At 48.1% G+C, this 21,537-nt stretch overlaps 2 protein-coding genes across 8 annotated transcripts in view; one reads left to right on the top strand and one right to left on the bottom strand.

Annotated features, from left to right (window-relative positions):
- The window catches only part of LOC144152612 (E3 ubiquitin-protein ligase SHPRH), a 1,006,539-nt gene that overhangs the window by 679,965 nt on the left and 305,037 nt on the right, over window positions 1-21,537 (bottom strand). The gene's annotated exons all lie outside the window — the stretch shown is intronic.
- Window positions 1-21,537, top strand: part of LOC144153605 (uncharacterized) — a 36,110-nt gene that overhangs the window by 7,721 nt on the left and 6,852 nt on the right. For all 4 annotated transcript variants that reach the window (XM_077685254.1, XM_077685253.1, XM_077685252.1 and 1 more), the window contains 5 exons: window positions 5,637-5,722; window positions 8,699-8,719; window positions 9,058-9,241; window positions 10,316-10,615; window positions 16,659-16,759. In XM_077685254.1, the coding sequence (XP_077541380.1) occupies window positions 5,637-5,722; window positions 8,699-8,719; window positions 9,058-9,241; window positions 10,316-10,615; window positions 16,659-16,759 (692 nt within the window). The remainder of the gene's footprint in view (window positions 1-5,636; window positions 5,723-8,698; window positions 8,720-9,057; window positions 9,242-10,315; window positions 10,616-16,658; window positions 16,760-21,537) is intronic.

Here is a 21,537-nt window from a genome sequence, read left to right as displayed (position 1 = left end):
CGGCCGCTTTTCTGATGGAGGCGAAAAGCAAAAACGCCCGTGTGTACGAGATTTCGGCGCACGATAAAGATCCCCAGGTGGTCAAAATTAATCCGGAGCCCTCCACTACGGCGCGCCTCATCGCCTGCGTTGCGTCGGCGCGTTAAACCCTACAATCAATCAATCAATCAAGCCTCAGACTTGGCTAGTGCGCAACGGAGGCGCACAGCTGGGCACGCGCCCGAGCCAGTGCGTCTGCCGCAGCTATGACGTCACTCCTCTGGAATGCGCAGACCGGCGATTGCGCAGACCCAATACTCTACACACCCGTGCTCCAATTGGATTGGACTGGAATCCAATTGAATCCAGCACAATCCAATCCAAATCCAATCCAATCCAATTCAATCCAATGCTCCTCGCACTTGCGCAGCATGGCCCTTCATGCTCTACGCGAAACTGCGCAACCTCGGCCAGTGTAGCTTACGCTACAAAACACTGCGCGCATTCCGCCATCGCTACACGCACACGAACACCACCAGCCGCTTCGGAAGCCTTCCGGGTTGGTCGTTCGTTTCTGGCCGGTATGCCTGTTAGAACTGAAACGTTGTCTCCTAATGAGAAACACACGCGACCGTCCGCGTTTTCAGCCAGGGCACAGGCACTCTCGCTTGCTGCCGCCGGCACTTCCGGAGTAGCCGCCATTTCGGAAGTTGCCTCGCGAGATCTCGCGAGAGTGGCCGGAGCGTTCAGCAAACGGCCCCGAAAGCCATTGCGCGTACTAACGCATTATCGGGGCGAATACGTAGCGTACTGCTCATGCGCAGTTGCCAACCGCCTCTCTGGGGTGTACTCCGGGGCGTACGCCCAACTAAATCGGTCTAATTTTCACAACAGTACGGCCCGCATGCTACGGTAAAGGCCAGAGTCGTTTCTCGAGTGCACATTCAGTAGCAGAAATAAATCTATCGTCGCCCCGAGTTGGTCAGTTTGTTCAAAGTACTGCGTCAGCTCGGTCAACTTCGCTGCTCATTTATCCATCTTCATACAATGGAACGGCGCAATATTTTACAGCGAAGCTATATATGTCCCATTCCCCAGGTTTCGCTGTGGTGTGGACGCTTTACTCGAGCTATCTCTGATAAGGCTTCCACAGTAACGCATACCGATGTGCAGGTCCTAGGGCCTCCATATTCTTACGTGGCGGAAGGGTGAAGGTGACCCGAACCACGGTAGACGGGAACGATCTAGTAACTAGTTACACTATTTACGAGGCTACCGTGACGGAGCCCGCGCAGGCTGCGCCCGCACACAGCTTTTTCGTCGTCGGGGGCTGGAGCCACAAAGCCATGTCCACCGATCGCTTCTTCGTCCTCTCGTAACAGTATCTTAATTTACGGCGGCCTATATTGCTTCTGGAAAAATGTTTTCCCTGAAATGCATTTGTGTGTGGAGGTGAAGGCGACCTTAAAGGAGCCATGAAGAGAAAATGCAAGTTGGTTTTATTCGAAAGATTTCGTGTTTTATAGTGCCCCCAGCGCTTGTCCGGATACAAACGGTGATTTATTCACTGAGAAATTAAACAATTTAGGTTAAAATTTTGATTTTCCCGCTCAATCGTGCGTTTTCGTGGTCCCAAGTGACATCACTGGAACCGACCGCTCTGCAGCCTAGAGTACCTTCATTCACGCATCCGCCGTACAGGGTAGAGACACGTATACGCTGGCGCCGCCATTTTCGGTTGCTCGCTCGCCGCCGAAGCAAGTCATTGTGTCAAAACCGCGCTAAAATTATCGCCGCAACGCGGTTTACTGAAGAAGTTTGAATCATATTGTCTGTTTCGCGTTGCTAGGTCTCGTGGGAAACGAAAAGAATAACGCGTTGAGCCCGTTGGCCCAATTGCGGCGGCACGGGACCGTTCAAAGGTTGTCTCCACCCTGTACAGCTGTGTTGGTTTGTTCCCGCGTTTCTTTACGTTCCGTAACCTAGATGGCGCCACCATACCGTGGCAAGCGTTTGGTTTGTTTTTGCCCGCATTTAAACCTGGCTTGTTTTTGTTCTGGGAGAAAATATTCGTTCCCTGAAACAGTGCTCGCTCGACAAATGGGGTCACGTAAGACACCGTTGCTTGCGTCAATCGGCCAGTGTCGTCTGAGACAACCCCAAGCCCCGTAGTGCTGTGCAGCTAAACCAAGCATGCTGTGAGCAGTACGAACAGCAGAACGCATCAGTACTTCTATGTTTACTTGTGCTTTCGTAACTTCCACTGTTTTTTTTTTGTCCCATCATTCTTATTGCCTTGTAAAGAATGTGCCCTAAATTTAAGCGCAAATCGCTCGTTCGTCGAGTTTGTAAGTTCTACCTAATTTGCGTCTGCTTCTGTCAGCCTCCGCCAATCGCAGAGCTTAGCTCATGTGACGACATAGGTTCTGTTGCGGGAAATGAGCTGGTGGGTCGCATGACCATTCCCGTTTTTCCTAATTATGTAGCTTATTTGAGCGAAGTTTACGTTAAAAGTGGTGTCAGTATGATTCTAACGAGACAATCTTTTGAATGAACCAAACTTGTGTTTTCTCTTCATGGCTCCTTTAAGGGGGCGGTTGTAAACTTGGTCTTTGTAAGCTGGCCTTCCCGAATTGTGTGTTGCGCAGTGAAGCACGGCCATCCAAGGAGGGAGTATGATTGCACCCCACTTTATACTCCTCTCTATGCCGCCGCCCTTTCCAGAGTTGCGTATACACTCCTCAAGCACCGCAATGCTCCTCCCCCATCCCCCACCCCTAAAATTGAGCAACGCGGCGCGCTCTTCCGCGGCCAACTGTGAGGCCCACTACAGACTGCGCCGTGATTGGCGTATCCACGCTGTATAAAACGTCATTGCCTCCACCCACCAATCGTATGGGTCCTTAGTGTGAGACGTAGAGATCGCGCCACCGTCCTTATAATTCGACGAGCGTAAGAAAGCGGAAAAAAATCGCGCCAATCCACCCCGTGAATGTGGTTGGAAAGCAAAGCTGTAAACGGCACCCATACCAATTACACTTGCCACGTCACTTAAATTCACTCACATCACTCTCCAAACAGCAAAACCAGAGAGAAGTGAAATGCACTTAACCACAACATTTATTACTTCAAAGAGATATTCTTGTTAAGGTTAAATCAATGCATGAAGCATGAACGGTGTTTGGTTGAGTTGTATTCGTGTAGCACAAGAGGGGAAACTTTTTTATAAAATTAAAGTAAGCTCCAACCTGGTGTTAGACGATCTGTCTTCCCCGTCTCTGCGCCGCGGACGGAGGCGACGAGATTTGCGGCAGAGAAAGAGGAGCAGGAAGAAATACTTCTGTACACATTTCTGAACGGTCCAGAGTGCAGCCCTGGGGAGTGATTCCTTCTTCTGTGGGGCCCATATGCAGTCGGCGCGGCCTGTGTTCTGTCCACCCGCTGAAGCTGGGTAGGTAGAGAGGGCCTGGACAGCAGCATCTCCCATTGCTCTTGTTGGGTAGTTGACGGAAAGAGAGGACGGTGCTCAGGGCTAAAGTCGCACACCCCGATTACGGGGCGGAGTGTTCCTACTTCTGAGCAAAACTGACTTTCAGGGTCGTAGCGATTGGGATACATTAAGTGAAGAAGTGCAGGCTGTGCGAAGGAGCCCGGTTTGTATGAGCCGTAGGGTAATTTGTTGTTCTCTGGAAAGGTGAGGGTAAGGCGAAGGTACGGTCTGTGTCAGAAGGCGATGATGCTAGGTTATCTCCCTGAACGTGACAAGCGGGTGACTGTCCTCGTGCAGCACCATAGCACGGGAGGTAAAAGCGGAGGCTTGTTGGCGGCCGTGTTTGGTGCCCTCCATTGAAGCGTGAGCGCGTGTCCAGATGAGCTAAATGGAACCGCTTGGAGAGTTTTTCTAGCACACGGAGTGCAAGTCAGGACACCCAACCCTACTGGTTATTCCAGTAGGCTTGCTGGGAATCGATGACTACCCTCCGAACCCCTGGATGAGCGAGAGCCAAGGTGATGGCTGCCTCTCTGCTGCCGTCATTTTTTGCGTCCTAAGTGAGGTACACGCAAGAAGGTTGGTTCTGGAGGTAGCCACTATGATGGCGTATTGCTGCCCTCGATGTGTGGAGGCGTCTGTGTAGATAACTGCATGATCCCCACCGAGGGTGGTGTTTAGCGCTTGAGCCCGCGCTTTTCGGTGACCCTCGTCATGTGAGGGGTTCATATTTCTAAGCGAAGGGAGCATCTTTAGTTTTAGTCGTCAAGAGTCTGGGAGTACGTCAACCGGAGTGACATTCTGGGTGGCCCAGCCAATCTGGTGAAGCATGCGGTTAACCGTCGCAGTTCTAAATTGGACCTACTGGTTAGAATGATGGCCTTCTATCAGCTTTTCCACCGTGTTGTGGAACCGCGTGCTAAGCAGCCTCTGTGTGGACGCACTCCTGAGACGACCAATGGCCTTTTCGAGCGCCTTTCTAATCATTATATAAAGCATCTCTATGTCTTCCTTGTCGAGAAGAAGACAGAGGGTTGACGTAAGTAGCTCTCTAGAGGACAAAAGCTTCAATTAATCGAAAGGTACCGGATTCCTCTAGGCCTGGCTTCTTGGTGGCAACTCGCCTGATCATGTGTATGATTTGATTAATGCTGTTTTTGAGGCGCTGCAAGGAGACGTCACTCTTGGTGTTAGCCTCGGGATGTAGGCCCAGGATCTTGATGCTGGGGCTTGGAGTGATGGCCTGGTCATCAAGGAGTATTTGAATGTATTCCTTGGTTTGGGCGTGAGGCGGACGACAAGGAGCTGTGATTGTTTACGTGAACCCTGGAGGCCACAGGCTTTAGCACATTGGCGTACTAGAAGTGAGATGCCATGCATTGACGTGAGCTTCCTTTTATTTTTGTAACTCTTAGCACATGAGCAAGGTGCACACAGGGCCGCTAGACGTGCGTGAGTGGTCGCGTGACGCTTTCACGTGGCATTCAGCGAGAACGCAGGGGGTAAACCCGTAGATGTGCTTGGTGAGTACATCACTTGTCTTCCCAGTCTTCGCGTGGGCTCGTAGCTAAATCGGCAAGATAACGGGCTCTCGCTTTGTTAGTCTATTAGTTCCAGGTTCGATTCCCCATGGTGCCAGTAAATTCTTTTATTTGTTCGCTGGAGTTTTCTGGTGACACCAACGGTCGCGAAAGAACCCTTGGGGGGTAGAGGTAAAAAGGTTGCTTTAAAACACAGCAAAACATTAACTGAGCGGAAGAACGCAGTCCCCAAGCGTGCCAACGTACGGACCCCGAAACTTGCCATAGACGGCAGCAGCGGCGCAACGAGTGGGAGACACGTCGAAGCCACGCGAAAACGTAAGGCGGATAAAGCGTATGTTTCGCCAACGGATGCATTTCGATTTTTCACGTCTGTCCCATGAGCGGCCGACAGCTGAAGGGGTGCGGCCTCCATCTCAGCAGCATCCCGTGTTTCACAAGCGCGCTGTGTTGAATGCCAAGCGCATGGAAACTTTTCTCGCGAAAAATACCCGGATAAGTGAGCCCGTACACAATTGTGCGATTTTAGGAAGTAATTGCAGTAGCCATTCCTAAATGCGTGGTTTGCGGTCCTGTAAAACATCAATTTCAAGCGCCTAATCCTTTCACACTTGACCTCCTTACAGATTCCTACGAGATATCGGTGTACAGCGTTCAATCCAATAGCGCTGTCCTTTCATGGCGTTCCTCGCAACCAGCAGATGTATTCAAGGCAAGTATGCGCATAATATTTTAACCATTTGCTGTTTGAGTCGCCTAGTCGCTTTAGTCTCCCTTGAGTCGCCTCCAAAACTCGTGAATAAGAAAATAGAAGGCCGTAGCCAGTTCCATTCTTTAGAGTGAAATGGGAACTACTGCAATATCGTGAGCCTAACTAAACAGTGGACGACAGTGCAATGTCACTTTCTACTAGTGGTTAAACAGCAACTCCGTGGATCTTCAGAGACTCACAAACCACAGTAAAACATTTACACACACTCCTCGTCCGGTCCTTACCGAACGAAGCTTGCACAGCCAGACGCTCGGTAACACATATAAAGAGTTGACACCGACCTAATCTGGACAAAACCGCCAAATCTAAAAAGTGTGAACCAAACCTCGCCCAACACGAATAACACCACGGTCACATACAAAAAATATCTTCAACATAAGTAGACGAAGCCACTTCAGAAACCGAAACAACCGCAGAAAAAAACTCCCAAAACGTAAAAGAAACAGCGGCTGGAACTAGCCCAAAGGAAAGGATACCCGAATCCATATTTATAGTGCACAAAGGCGACTTAAATGTATTACATGTGCACATCTGGTAAAAGAAAATCATTTCTTTACAAATAAGTACCACACCAAACAAACAACAAAAAGAGTCTGCTCATGGGATTTGAACTACTGTTCACACATTGGCTATACAGAAGCGGAACCTCTACACCGCGAGACCAGCCGGTCCTACTCGTTTAAATACGAAATCAGAAGGGCGGAAATATAGGTTCAGATGCATGCACTGAGTGGCGCAATGTGTCGCTCGGCTGTGCCCACTGGGAAACGCCCGAACGCGTCACTGTGATATACCGACATAGGCTAACTTGATTTACATTTTTGGCTGCAAAGACAGCCGCCGCGGTGACTGGGCAGTTGCTGCCGCACAGCTTCACTGATTTCACGAAGTCAGAACAGCGGTGTAGTCGCTCTATCATCAAGCCCGTATAGTTCGACCATGCCAATAATTCGTAATGAGCTTGACTGACCAATCGTAAATCACCACAGCGTTGTGAATCCCAACGTTTAACACAAAGAAGCCGCATTAGCGTACGTTGTTCTCTCTCTTTCACACACACACACACCCACACCCACACACCCACCCACCCACCCACCCACCCACCCACCCACCCACCCACCCACCCACCCACCCACCCACCCACACCCACACCCACACCCACACCCACACCCACACCCACACACACACACACACACACACACACACACACACACACACACACACACACACACACACACACACACACACACACACACACACACACACACACACACACACACACACACACACACACACACACACACACACACACACACACACACACACACACACACACACACACACACACACACACACACACACACACACACACACACACACACACACACACACACACACACACACACACACACACACACACACACACACACACACACACACACACACACACACACACACACACACACACACACACACACACACACACACACACACACACACACACACACACACACACACACACACACACACACACACACACACACACACACACACACACACACACACACACACACACACACACACACACACACACACACACACACACACACACACACACACACACACACACACACACACACACACACACACACACACACACACACACACACACACACACACACACACACACACACACACACACACACACACACACACACACACACACACACACACACACACACACACACACACACACACACACACACACACACACACACACACACACACACACACACACACACACACACACACACACACACACACACACACACACACACACACACACACACACACACACACACACACACACACACACACACACACACACACACACACACACACACACACACACACACACACACACACACACACACACACACACACACACACACACACACACACACACACACACACACACACACACACACACACACACACACACACACACACACACACACACACACACACACACACACACACACACACACACACACACACACACACACACACACACACACACACACACACACACACACACACACACACACACACACACACACACACACACACACACACACACACACACACACACACACACACACACACACACACAAACACACAAACACACACACACACACACGCACGCACGCACGCACGCACGCACGCACGCACGCACGCACGCACGTGCACACCCACACGTGCGCACGCGCACACACACACGCACGCACGCGTACGCGCCCACACGCGCACACGCACGCACACAGTCACACGCAAACGCACACATACGCACGCACAGGCACAGGCACACGCACACGGACACACGCGCACGCACATGCGCGTACACGCGCACACGCACATGCGCATACGTGCGCACACGCACACACAAAACGAATTAGGCAGTCGCATAGCTAGGGCTGCTTTGTGTAAAAAGTCGGGCTTCAAAAAAACAGCAGTGCAAATTGGCGGAAAATTTTCTTTATTAGCAAACAATCTGAAACTTCAATGAGCTAACGCACTTTCATGAACCTTGGCTCTACTTTGATTTTATGGCTTTTGGCGGCGATGAAGGTCTGCTAAAGATCCAGTTGTTCCAGGCACAATGTCGTAGCAGGAAGCCCGTGTGTCGTCGTGATATTTCACTGATCCTAGATTTTCCATTCGCGCCGTGACAAACCACTTACGCCATTGGGTATCGCAAAAATTTCGTGGAAGAATGTGTTCCGCGTTGCATATTCCGCGTAGTCACTGTTCCGCGCATCCGCTCAAGCGCTTTGCTCAAATGTTCAGTATGTGCCAACAGGACCGCACTACCACGCTTTTTCAGTGCATATTATCCCCTATTTCTGCCTTTTCCAGGTGACGGTCGCTGAAGTTTCGGTGAGTATATATTTGCAGCATGTCACGCTTCCTGCGTATATTTTACATTGCGTGCAAATGCAATGCACGTTAATCTACGCGTATCTTGGTGCACTGTCAATATGGCTATGCCTTTAGACCAGCGCGGAGATCAGCAAGCGACGCGCAGACATCACCTGACAACAATGGCGTCTACTGCAGCGCACGCCCAGCACCAGCGAACTATTATAGGCTGCTCGTATGGCAGCGCTTTATTTGTAGCACGCGTGTAGAAAGTCAAACAAAGGCCGCATAGCTTAGATTGGCATACGCGCTTTCAGTACCAGTGTTTGACTTGACTTTTAGGAGTGTTGTTCCAGCCCGAAGGCAGTACCTTCAACAACCACAGCTACAAGTTTGACGGAACGCAAAAAAACTCTGCAAGGCACACCATTGCCGTCACTGGCCTCAAGCCCTGGTCCTACTACGTTGCCATTCTGGAAGGCTGCTCGGCAGACGCTTGCAGCGAATCGGTGAACACAACGTTCGTCACGCCATTTGAGGGTAGGCTATGAATGAAATTTGTTGGGGGATGGAGCGAAAAGTCGGAACCGTGACCTCGCGCATGCATAGCTAGGAGAGCGCCTCCACTATATACGCCACCCCGGTGGCGGCTGGCAAACGTTCTTTATTTTATAGCGTTATTCGGAATGTGTGGGCGAGTCGATCGCAGCATGCCGCATCATTTTGTTTCTTAAACCAGAGTCCTTCAAGCACTCTGCTTTACTGGTACAGAAGTGAAAGCGCCCTGGTTCGCTTTCAACACCAGTGACATTCGGCGACAACAACACAGTTTTGTGCACATTAGTTGCATATAAATGACCGTAGTTTACTCTCTCAGAGCCCAAGCTCTCGCGGTACTTTGAACAGTGCGTGTCAAAGGCATTCGCTAGAATGTTATTAAATGAACCACTTTACAGCTTGGCTGAACAGATTATAGGGCATCTTAACGTGCCGCGAATCTTATTCTCCCAGTAAGCATATTGCCGCGAACCGTGCATTAGATTTGTTTATTTATCTTCTTGCTTTTGCCACCCGGCTGCGCCGGCCTGTGTTATCTGTGTCCCGAGTGAACCGGATGTTTAATTCTTTCTTTGTTATGCCGCACGGGTTATCTCACTTGATAGCGAGACTGTTTCGCCCTACCGTCACTAGCCTGGAATAGTCTTCTTTTGTCTAGAGTGTTCTCGATGTAATTCGACAGTTCGAGAAACACCCGCGCCGAAAGAAGAATGTCCGCACGGCAGACGCCACGTCATTCGATATCCGACAGTCGCCTGCGCACGTTACTTTGTTGGCTGCTGCATCGCCGCCTGTGTATTTTTTTTAGTTATTAGGGGAGTACAAGTTCACTCCAATAAACTTGTTTTTTTTTCAAGACAACTTCGTTATGTTTGGCTCCGTTACAATATCATTGCATACTTAATATCTGGCAGCGAAGACAACCGAGCACGCGCAGCCACTGTGAACGGACATGGTCGCTGTAATACTGCCCCGGGAGGCGGAAGTACCTTACATTGTGTACGCTGTTCCCGATCATCTGGATCCTTACGTTCTGTGCTTCGTATCTTTTCGTAGGCACTCCATGGCTCCGAATAACAAGGGTCGAATCTACGAGCCCGAGCTCATTCGAAATAGCCTGGACATTTGAGTCGTCCGACTCGCGTCTTTACGAAGGCTTCCGAGTGCAGTTCTGCACTGGAAGCCACGAGGGTGGCACGTGTTTCGTCACGCAAACCAGAGAGCAAAAATTCACGGCGCAAGAATTGGAGCCCAGCACCACCTACTACATCGGGGTGTCGCCGCGGTATCGAACCTCTCAGGGGGCTCTCTGGTTAGGACCACCGGCAAGGGCGTCCATTGAAACCTGGGGGCATGGTGAGTGAGCTCCGCCCTTTTATAATTGCTAGCATTTCAACTATTCTTGCTATGTCTGCACATTTTGGGCCAAGTGATGGTCAGCTTACTCGCCCTTGTTTTGTTCATTTTAAATCCACGACAAACTCGGTGAACGTTTATCCCTGGGGAGCGCACGGTCGTGTGCTGCTTACTGCGTGAGAAAAAGGCGGGGCTTTGATACATTGATACAAGTTAGAAGCACCGAAATGTTTCCACACGTCCGTACGGGGGCGGCTGTTACGCGCCGAAGCTACCTCTGGGCTACAAGGCGCGTTTACGGATCGCGGTTAATTCTCACCGCCAGAGAATTTAACGAGCGGCAAAATCTCCACCAGCGTTTTCGTGTTTTGTACTCGCATGGGAACATTTAGATTTACCGGGTTCACCTTTAGGCAAGATGTCGCGTGTTCTTTATGAAAGCGAATGCTTTATAAAAATCGATACCAAGCGCAGGAAGTTCAATAGGACAAGGATTAGTTTTCAGCATGATTATCACATCACAACTTGCACTATCTTACCTGCCAAAGTTCAGCTTCGCCGTCTTTATTTTGGGGCGATGTAAACGGTGCGGTTCACGCACTAAGGTCAAGGCAGGACCACGGCTTCTCGATGGAAACAAGGTCTGGCCTGCCGAAACGCGCGTCTGCAATGAGCGAGCGCGTGACCGCGGAGTTTCCAGTTGCGGCTTCTACTTTCGGTGGGGGCGCCCCACATCGGTGACGGCTAAGGTCCCTAAAATCATTAGTGAAGGCTCACGGGGTCCCGCTTCGGGGCGCCTTCGGAGTTGCCGGGATCATCCCGCATGAAAGCAGCTTCAACTAACGTCCTGTCTCGCGTATACGGAGAAAGTAATACTATTACCAGTGACCGGAAAGATCACTCTGCAATCTCTAAAAACGTGATTTCGTGGAATGCGGTCAGTAAATGGTAATCGTGGTTGAAGACGGCTGCGATGACGCCGCCGCTTCAGCAGCTGTTCAGCGGCCATGGAGGCAATGTTTGGGAAAACGGCTGTGCCGCCTGGTGCAATGCCAATTTGGCTTAATAATTTTTTAGGTGTATGCTCTGACACGGCCGCTCTATGGAAACAAGGTCCTTGTTTCCATCGAGCGGCCGTAGCTCTGAAATGAAACTATGACTGCTGGTATTACGCTAAATTATTTGAAGCTATCCTTCAGAGCAGTTTAAAAACAGACGGATTTTAAGCTTGACCAACGTAGTTTGAGTTGCCTAGGGGCTAAAGCTGTCTCACCGTGCATGTTAATATGGTTCAGAAATCCAAATATTATGTCTCAACAATTTAATTTAAATATAAAAGAAACGTTGTCTTGTAGCAAGACCTTCCCGGCGGTTGTGGAAAACTAGAGCGGGATGGAAAATAAGGCTCTGTGCCTTGTTTAAAGTGACAACGAGAGGCTTGCTTGGTGCGACGTTGAAATTGAAGATATGAAACACAAAAACCAGGCCTCGGACGGAGTGTCCCACCAAAATGACCCACGAAACAATCGTCATGACAATAAAGATGGCGGTTACTAGAGTGCACAAATTCTCGGTCAAGTCAATCAAGTATAAAATTTCCACATAGGGTTTCATTTACTCACATATACAGTAACACCCCTCCCCCCCCCCGCCCCCCCCCCACTCACGCAAATGAAATACTGAAGTTAAATAAGTTAATCCCGTAATCCGCCGGGTGGCCGAGTGTCTAAGGCGTTGTGGTGCTGAGCCCAAGGACGCAGGTTCGATTCCCGGCCGCGACGACCGCTTTTCTGCTGCAGGCGAAAAGCGAAGACGCCTGTGTTAGAGATTTCGGCGCACGTTGAAGATACCCAGCTGGTCAAACTTGAACAGGAGCCCTCCACTACAGCGCGCCTCATCGCCTGTGTAACTTTGGCGCGTTAAACATCACAATCAATCGAAGTACAGTAGTTGTCGTTCCTCATAGACATTTATTTATAAATTTTTAAAATAATGAGGTTTATCAGCCTTCAGCAGCTTTCGGTATTTAATGGCCGAAACGAGCGTGTTCACCACAGAGCAAAAGGCGCCAAATTGTTCCGTGTTCGCAAAAGCACTCAAGTGAAGATAAACGTGCAATGTCTTCTTAAAACCTGGTGGTGTGATTGACCACGTGTTCTCCAGGGGTATTGAACTGTCACTGAACGTCTCTAAATACGGCTCTTATTTGTCGACGCACTCGCAACTGCTTCGCTTTTCGTCGGCTCCGATTAAACAGTTGAATATTTTAACCAATTTCTGGGACCTGTGATGATGACTGTCAGCATCAATGTTCGGTTGAGAAAGGCACTTTTCTATCAAAAATTGGCGGTGATGCGTACTGAATGCAAGGTAATAATATATATATATATATATATATATATATATATATATATATATATATATATATATATATATATATATATATATATATATATATATATATATATATATATATATATATATATATATATATATATATATAGCTTGACAGGAAGTGTCATTTTCTGGTTTCTGTGTCCTTCACCAAGGAAGGCTTAGCTAGCCACATTTGCTAGCTGTCGGGCTATGCAAACTAGTACGGAGATCTGCGAAGAAATCCCTAGAATACCCACATATGCACCAGTAAAGGAAAATTTGTAGGCTTTTTTGTGACGCCGTGTTTTTAGCATCGGAGACTGCTAGCTTAACCCTTTTGGCCCTGGCGTCGTCATTTGACGAGACAACGCATAATATCCTCTAGCGCCTGAAAAACAAAACGAAAACTGCTAGTTTTCTGTGCGGGTGTTGTTCAATGATGCCTCTTGCGACAGACATCAACATTGTTTAGTTTTCACGAGGCTGGACGGTATGAAACAGAAGCAGCTTCAGTGGACGCAGGGCGGGTGAGGAAACGGAAATTCCGGTTTGTCAAAATGTCTGTAAATCTGTAAATACTTGAATTACCAGCTTTATATATTTTTTTCTGTAATATCGGCATGTCATAGGTTTTACAGCAAAAAGGAAAAAAACACTTTTACATGAAAGAAAAATTTTAATTGCCTAATGACCCAATTAATTGTCAGGCTTGTAAATTAATAAATACTTGCACTAGTAGCATACTTTTTCATTTTTCTGCTTCTGAGATTCAAAGCTGTGCGAAAAACTGCAGCAAAGCAATTTTCTCTTGAAATAAAAAATCCACGGCTGAAAGGGTTCAGTAGTGGGCCAGAAGCAGGAACCCACAACACCCATCCTTAAAATATGTCAAATGTTCCTAAGAAAACTACTGAGGTCACGGCTTGAAACTGGACTGGTGATGTTGTAAAAATGGCTTTCCGACCTGCTCTCCTGTTAAGTGAATTTTTTCCTCCCCTTCTTTCTGCGCTACCCCACAAAGTTCTACTGCTTGTACGATCCACTCATGGACCCTCTGGCAAATGGCTTTGTAAGTGTGCTACACGGAAACTTTCATTTGAAGGTTGTGTTGGGACTGGGCATCCCACCGCAGTCACCAAGGTTCTGACTCGCATCCAGCTTGTCACCAATGCTGGGAATCAGCCATTCCGACGATGTCACCGCCGTTGGGACTGGGCCCTCTCACCGCAGCTTCCACTGTTGCGACTGGCCTCTCCCGAGCGCAGTCACAGGTGTAGCGACGTTGCCTTGCTCCGTCCGCTATCGATGCGGCGTAGAGGAAAGCGATGAAGTTCTCAAGGTGACGAAAAGTTGAAGTAACATTTATATACAGTATGCACAAGGGTAAGCAAACGTTACATGGCTCGCACGAAGGCGACTGCACCTCTCCACTCGGTGCCTCCGAAAAGTGCCGTCGAAGAATGCCGACGGGCGGGTTTTTATACCCCGGGAAGTTTGTTGGAGCCCCGAGAAGTTTGAATTGCTCCATTCAGGACTCTCGCTGGCCGAAGTCTAAAATCCGACGAATGGTAGCGAAGCGGTTGAGTCAGCTGAGCCGCCACTATGGGGAAAGGGAGGGCGACGCCCACGTCGTCTCCGCGAGCTCGCATCCAGGCGAGTAGTGACATGACCGTTTCCGGTCGTTCACCCGATGCAGGATTCGGCGGAGCCTCCGCGACGCAAAAGGAGAGGCGACTCTGCGGCGGTTCAAGTCTGGGCAAGTCGACCGCGGGCGGTTTGACCTGGTTTGAACGAGGAGGGAATCGGCCCCGCTGTTGGCGCGTCGCCCCGTGCAGCGAATTTAGGCCGGGCGCTCTGGCACAACAGTTGACTAGTTTTTTACAAGTGCGCTAGGTATAATGACAATGTGCCACACGATAAACAATCCGTCCGAATGCCTCCGGAAGTGGCTTAAAGAGGTATTACTGTAATAAAATAATAGCAATCATGGAGGCCCCATTAAATGTTATTTATTTGTAGTAGTTGAACGCTAATGAAATATCTTGCTTCTTAATTTCCGGTAATCAACCGAAGAAATTACAAAAAAAATCCAAGGGGCTATTAGCGAAATTTTTAAAAACACGAATAAACGAAGAAGAGGAAAAATATGGTCACAGTTGCAAAACGCGCTGTAAAAGGTTGGCGGCACGTCACAGAATCCAACATTTTTTCTGTTTTACATCGCAAGTAACAAAGAGGTTTTGGTCCTCCCTGTTCGTTTTTTTTTTTGATGAGAATGCAGTGTGTGAAATTACAACACAGGAATGGTTCAACCCAGTTCTAATCAAAACAGCATTATGACGCGCCAAACATCACCTGCACAATCCTTGAAAAACGCTGAAGAAATGAGCCGCCTCGAGCGGGACGTTTTTATTACGCTGCATGCTGCTAAGTCGCGCTGCGAGGAAAAGAAACGAAGAGCTCTGATCGATACCACTTAAAAACTGACTGACTACTTTGGAAATGTCGATCACTTTGCAACGCTCACGAGTCACCACCTAATTAAAAAAAAATACGATGTAATCAATTATGGCCGTTCGTCTACGCGGGTTGGAGGGCTTCGAAGCAGCTTGCGCGGCTGGCCGCCGCCGCGGTTCTTTCGCTAGGGTGCCTCGATGCCAGCACCGTACGGCGGACGCGTGAATCAAGGCAACCTATCTTTTACCGATGACCTGCGCCAAGGCCAACCCTGTGGCGGAAAAAGAGACTAGCGCTGTCACCGACGGAGAGGCTCATTAGGTTGGACGGACCTTGTTTCCATCGAGCGGCCGTGGCAGGACTTTTGCGCTATACAACATCATTCAGCAGAAAAGAAGAACATCATCTTCCTACAGGTACAGAATTAAAGACGTTCGAGAGTAGGAGGCCCGGCTATATCCCATCACTTGTTTCTGCAAGCCTTCAGTCATTGCGAAAATCACTCCATTAGTGGCGCAACGCTAGCCTCGGGAGAATAGGATAAACCAGCTCTTGTAATAAAAATAGTTGACAAATGCACAGCTTAAATGTTCAAAGGATATGGCACCTTCGTTCTCTAAACTGGTTCATGGAACGTGCTGAGGAAAAGCTAGCTTTAAAACGGCGCCACGAGCCACGTGCAGGGCAGTGCAGTCTATCAGGACATGGGCTCAACTGAGAGACGCCGTTTCGGCCTTACTATCGCATCTGCCTCAAGCGAGCCGCTGGTGTCTGCCACATGGCCTCAAAGCAGCGGACAACCATAACGCGCGGTCACTGAGGATTCCCGACAGCCGGAGGGCCCCGCAACCTGGATTTCGCTGCTGGTGCACTACCGAAACGGAAAAGGAGACTAAAAGAATGTCCGGCCACTTCCCGCGCGTGCCGTTTCCACAAGCGCAACCTCGCGGCAAGACGAGCTGGTACCAGACTGTCAGACGACTACCGAAAGGCAGCGGGAAGAGCGTGGTACCTTGAGCCAGGTAACTGTTTTTCAGCACTTCGTGTCGAGTGGGCCGGTGCATAACACTTCGGAATACTGTACAATGGGCACGTAGAGATATTTGTGTTATTTTATCGCTGATTGTTGCATGATGACGTTCCGGGTGGTTCGGCCGAAACCGTTATTCTCGGAATGGCGAAATGGCTGACGTGTTATCATCACACGCAGTACCGGTGCTCACCGTCAGTCAACAAGGCAGCATTGACGACGGCTTCGGCACCAGCCTGCTTGCCTGGACATGTGTCAACAGCAGCGTATCTCACTTACAGGTAACAACATTGTATAGCTATGCTAGCATCAAAATTGACGCTAATGACTTAGTAATCAAGTTGAAATGGAATGGTTGCGTAATGCGGCCTGCTTTTTACTATGTCCTTTTAAATTTTTACTGAACTTAGTTATAATTATTGCCTAATTACCAGACGGGTGCAACAGTAGCTAGCAGGTGTCCTCAGTTATTTTCGTCCGATTTACGGACATTTTACCGCTTTTGTTAAAAACTTCAATTACCTTCGAATTATCATCATCATCGGTGATTTTGTGACTTCATGCTGTGATGACACACCCAAAACTGCGGGACGAAGCTTAACAGATTGCAGACGTGGTTATCTGCATAAACTTTGCGTGAAAAAAGAGACAGGGTTAACCGTGCATGAATAAATTGTGAACGCTGAGACAGCATTAGGTCACTCCTGAAACAAGTCTCGCAGAGAGTGCCGTCAATTGCTCCGCCCTAGCAGTAGAAAACTACATGCGTCCAATCACTATGAGTCCCGTAAAATTTTGCACTCCACTTTCTCCCCTTATTTCTGTCTCAATATTCTTCATCTGTTTCAATGACCTACCGCATTCTCCCCTTTGCTTTCCGAGGATTCTTGACTGCCAACCCTTATTTCTGTCTTAATTCAACGAGCCCCTCATTTTCCCATTCTGATTCGCTACATGCATAGCGAGGGCCTCTGTTCTTGCAGTCTTGGTGCCATAGGAAGCTTAAGAGGGTTCAACGCTGGTCGACCACTCTTGACATGTTGTAGACACTCGAGTCACGGCCCGGGGGTTAAAAAAGGAGGTCCCCTTCACCCCGAGTAGTCCCAGTGGCGCTGGCTACCACCCCAAGCACAGGAAACAAAAATACCTGAACCTAAATACCCAAGAAAGTCGAGGGAAAACAGCCTCGCCCGTAGCGTAGGGGTCATCGCCCCAGACGCGTACTCTGTCGTGGGTTCGGATCCCACCCGGTGGGCACTTTCTCTCCACTTTCTTTCTGTCTTTCAGCATTCTTCATCGTGAAGGGGTAGCCTAACCGCTCTGCAGGCGTTTAAATAAAGTTGTTATCTCTCTCTCTCTCTCTCTCTCTCTCTCTCTCTCTCTCTCTCTCTCTCTCTCTGTTTCAATGACCTACCGCATTCTAAACCCTTTGCTTTCCGAGGCATTGTTGACTGTCAACCCTTATTTCTGTCTTAATTCAACCAGACCTTCATTTCCCTTTCTGATTCGCTATATATATATATATATATATATATATATATATATATATATATATATATATCAGGGTGTCGAACCGGAACCGAACCGAACCGAAAACCGGAACTGAACCGGTATTTTTGCCGGAACTGAACCCGAACCCGAACCGTTATTTTTTGAGCACGCTGAACCCGAACCGGAACTGAACCGAAAAAAGAAATAACGGTTACCGGTTCATGCCGAAACGGTTCGACCCTCTGTTGTTGACATTGCACAGTCAATGCAATTCAGGCTTTTTTTTCTTTCACGTACCATCAACTTCGTACCTGCTCGCTCACTTCCCCCTCCAGACAATTGAACGCTATCACACTCTATGTAACAACAAGGGAAATGAATGAGCACCAATGTAGCAATGGTCTGTTGCTGCTGGAAGCGCGAGCGTAGTGGAAGCTGACCAAAGGAAATGTCATTCTCCGCAGCTTGCAGGGGATATAAAACGACTTTGCCCTTCCCTAGCTGCAACTTTAGTGGAGCAATCAGGCTGCAGGAGTGCTCCAGTGTGCAGCAGCGAAAGCCCGATGTGTGCAAACTTTTTCCATTTCATAATTTGTTTAAAAGGTCCGACACCTGCAAATTGTAATATTTGACAAATTTGGCCGCAGGAGCGGCTCAGTGGCTAAACCACTTGATGCTGACTACAAGTGGCTTCGATGTCCCTTACCCACGACCATTTTTGAGGACAGTACAGTGGACAAGCTCCGTTTTTTACAAGTACAAATAACAACAGATATGTCAGGGAAAACTGTTAAGGTGCGCACTTAATCTCTTGGCAAGAAACTGCAGTCCTCGACCTTGTCTTGGAAGCAGAAACAGTAATAAAGCAGATGACACGTGCAGAAAGGACGGCCGGTACCTCACACTGTCCCATTCGCCGAGCGATCATCTTTTCTGCTTGTTCTGCAGTTTTTTCTCTTTCAGATCTGCTTTTTTTTCGAAGGTGCACTTGTACTGACTGCCCAACTCGCTACATTACTTCTACTGCTACTCGATCCGGAGGGGAGTACTGATTTGATTTGATTGTGGGGTTTAACGCGCCGACCCAGCACAGGCGATGAGGCGCGCCGTAGTGGAGGGCTTCGAATTAATTTTGACCACCTGGGGATCTTTAACGTGCGCCGAAATTTCGTACACACGGGCGTTTTTGCTTTTCGCCTCCATCAGAAAAGCGGCCGCTTCGGCCGGGAATCGAACCCGCGACCTCGCGCTCAGCAGTGCCTTAGCCACTGAGCCACCGAGGCAGGTCAGAGGGGAGTACTGCTGTGGACGAATTAAAGAGCGCCTACCCAAAAAAGTTCTTCTTATGCTCCGCGCGTAAAATTTCCCTTTCATTTTGTAACAGCATAATCTGTTATAAGATTACGCAATGTAGCACACGGAACGATGGCCGGGGGTCAGGCGGTACGATGACATACTGATTGTAATGCACACATCCAGTATAGCTTTCGCAAAAGGAATTGCAGTGGTCAGAGAAATAATGCAGTGACTGAGCGTTAACTAAAGCTTACTTTTAACAAAAGTGTGGCTAACACATTCGATAGGGTGACAGCTAACAAATTATTCAGGGTGACCAAATGATCTAATTCATTGGTAGTATTTATGTGCCTGTAGTAGGGTTGTTCTGTTTTGTTACAAATATTAAAAAAATGTACGCCATTGGTAATTAGCGCTGATATTTCAACACGCCAGTACGCAGACCTAAATTTAAGGCTTCAAGGTAAGCGTGATAGGCGATTCCATAGTGACGATTGCGATTTTAACAAAAAATGAAAGGGCAGAATATACAGGGTGTCCCAGCTATCATGCACACAGATTTAAAAAAAGAGAAATTGCGTAACTCGAAGAAACCTAGTGCATAATGTTTGCAGTACTGTGAAGTTGCGGAGAGTAATTTTTTCGTTAATGAGACTTAATTAATTGATTGTAATTAATTATCTAACTAGAGAAATACTTCCCTAATCACTAAAGTGTCAATGAGGCACTTGTAGGTAACCACGAGGGGCATCTAACTGCGCTATTTTCAGCGACGAACTAATTGCGTACTCATTTATTTTGACTGATTAAGGAAACCCGCGAAATATGAAAAATACCACGTGACGACGCTTACGCGCACATTGTAAAGCAGCGTCCCCAAACAAAGCTGATTGAAAGCAACTGCTTCGCGTGTTATCCGCCCGAAAAGACAGCGCATCACCTTGATAATAGCATGCATGGAAGGAGCAGCAACAGCAAGATTCCCGGGACGCGTGTGCAGATAAGGAACAAACTCGGTCGCGATTTCTTCTTTCTTTCTATTGTTTATTTCATTCTGGCTAACTCAGAGGCAGCCTGTTTGAGGGCGTTGCTTTACGGTGCGCGCGGAGGCGCCGTCACGTGGTATTTTTCATATTTCGCGGGTTTCCTTTATCAGTCATAATAAATGTGTACGCAATTAGTTCATCGCTGAAAATACCGCAGTTAGATGCCCCTCGTGGTTACCTTCAAGTGCCTCATTGACACTTTAGTGATTAGGAGAGTATTACTCGAGTTAGATAATTAATTACAATTAGTTAATTAAGTGTCATTAAAGAAAAAAATACTGTCCGCTTCTTCACAGTACTGCAAACATTATGCACCTGGTTTCTTTCGAGTTACGCCTTTACTCGTTTTTTAAATCTTGGTGCATGATAGCTGGGACACCCTGTATATCCCACCGTCATATCTCTCGGCGGTGGCTTTATGAATAGTCGCTAGGACAACATAAAGTCTGGACGAGAAAGTAGGTAGTAAATCGTCACCACTTCATCTGTTTTTCTAATATCTCGTGATTATTTAAAGTTTGCTTTGCAATTGCGCCACTGCCCTTGGGGAACAGCAGCATTTTGAATTTTTGTTTGTGTTTTGACTTTACTGTCGCTTTAAACTACTAAATGTTTTTTTTCTAATTTCAATGACAATTCAATTCATCGAACCGGTTCGCGAACCGGTTCAAGCTCCCGAACCGGTTCGCGAACCGGTTCGGCACATAATTTTGTCGAACCGGAACTGAACCGGAACGAAATTATTTCACCCGAACCCGAACCGTAACCGAACCGGTATTTTTTTCGGTTCGACACCCTGATATATATATATATATATATATATATATATATATATATATATATATATATATATATATATATATATATATATATCGCACCAGACCGGTATTCTGGAGGTCGTGGGTTCGGATCCCACCCGGCGGGCATTTTTTCACCACTTTCTTTCTGACTCAAAAAATTCTTCGTCTGTTTCTATGATCCACCACAACCTCCCCTTTGCTTTCCGAGGTTTTCTTGACTGCCAACCCTTATTTTCTGTCTTATTTCACCGAGCCCCTCATTTCCCATTTTCTGATTCGCTACATGCTTAGCGAGGGCCTCTGTTCTGGCAGTCTTGGTGCCAAAGGTAGCTTAAGAGGGTTCAACGCTGGTCTACCACTCTCGACATGTCGTAGACACTCGAGTCACGGCCCGGGGGTTAAAAAGAAGGTCCCCTTCACCCCGAG

The sequence above is a fragment of the Haemaphysalis longicornis genome, unplaced genomic scaffold, assembly GCF_048455015.1.
Source record: "Haemaphysalis longicornis isolate Haplotype H1 unplaced genomic scaffold, Haemaphysalis longicornis Haplotype H1 scaffold_9, whole genome shotgun sequence".
In the NCBI taxonomy this organism is placed as follows: Eukaryota; Metazoa; Arthropoda; class Arachnida; order Ixodida; family Ixodidae; genus Haemaphysalis; species Haemaphysalis longicornis.
This window is presented reverse-complemented; position numbering and strand designations above follow the sequence as displayed.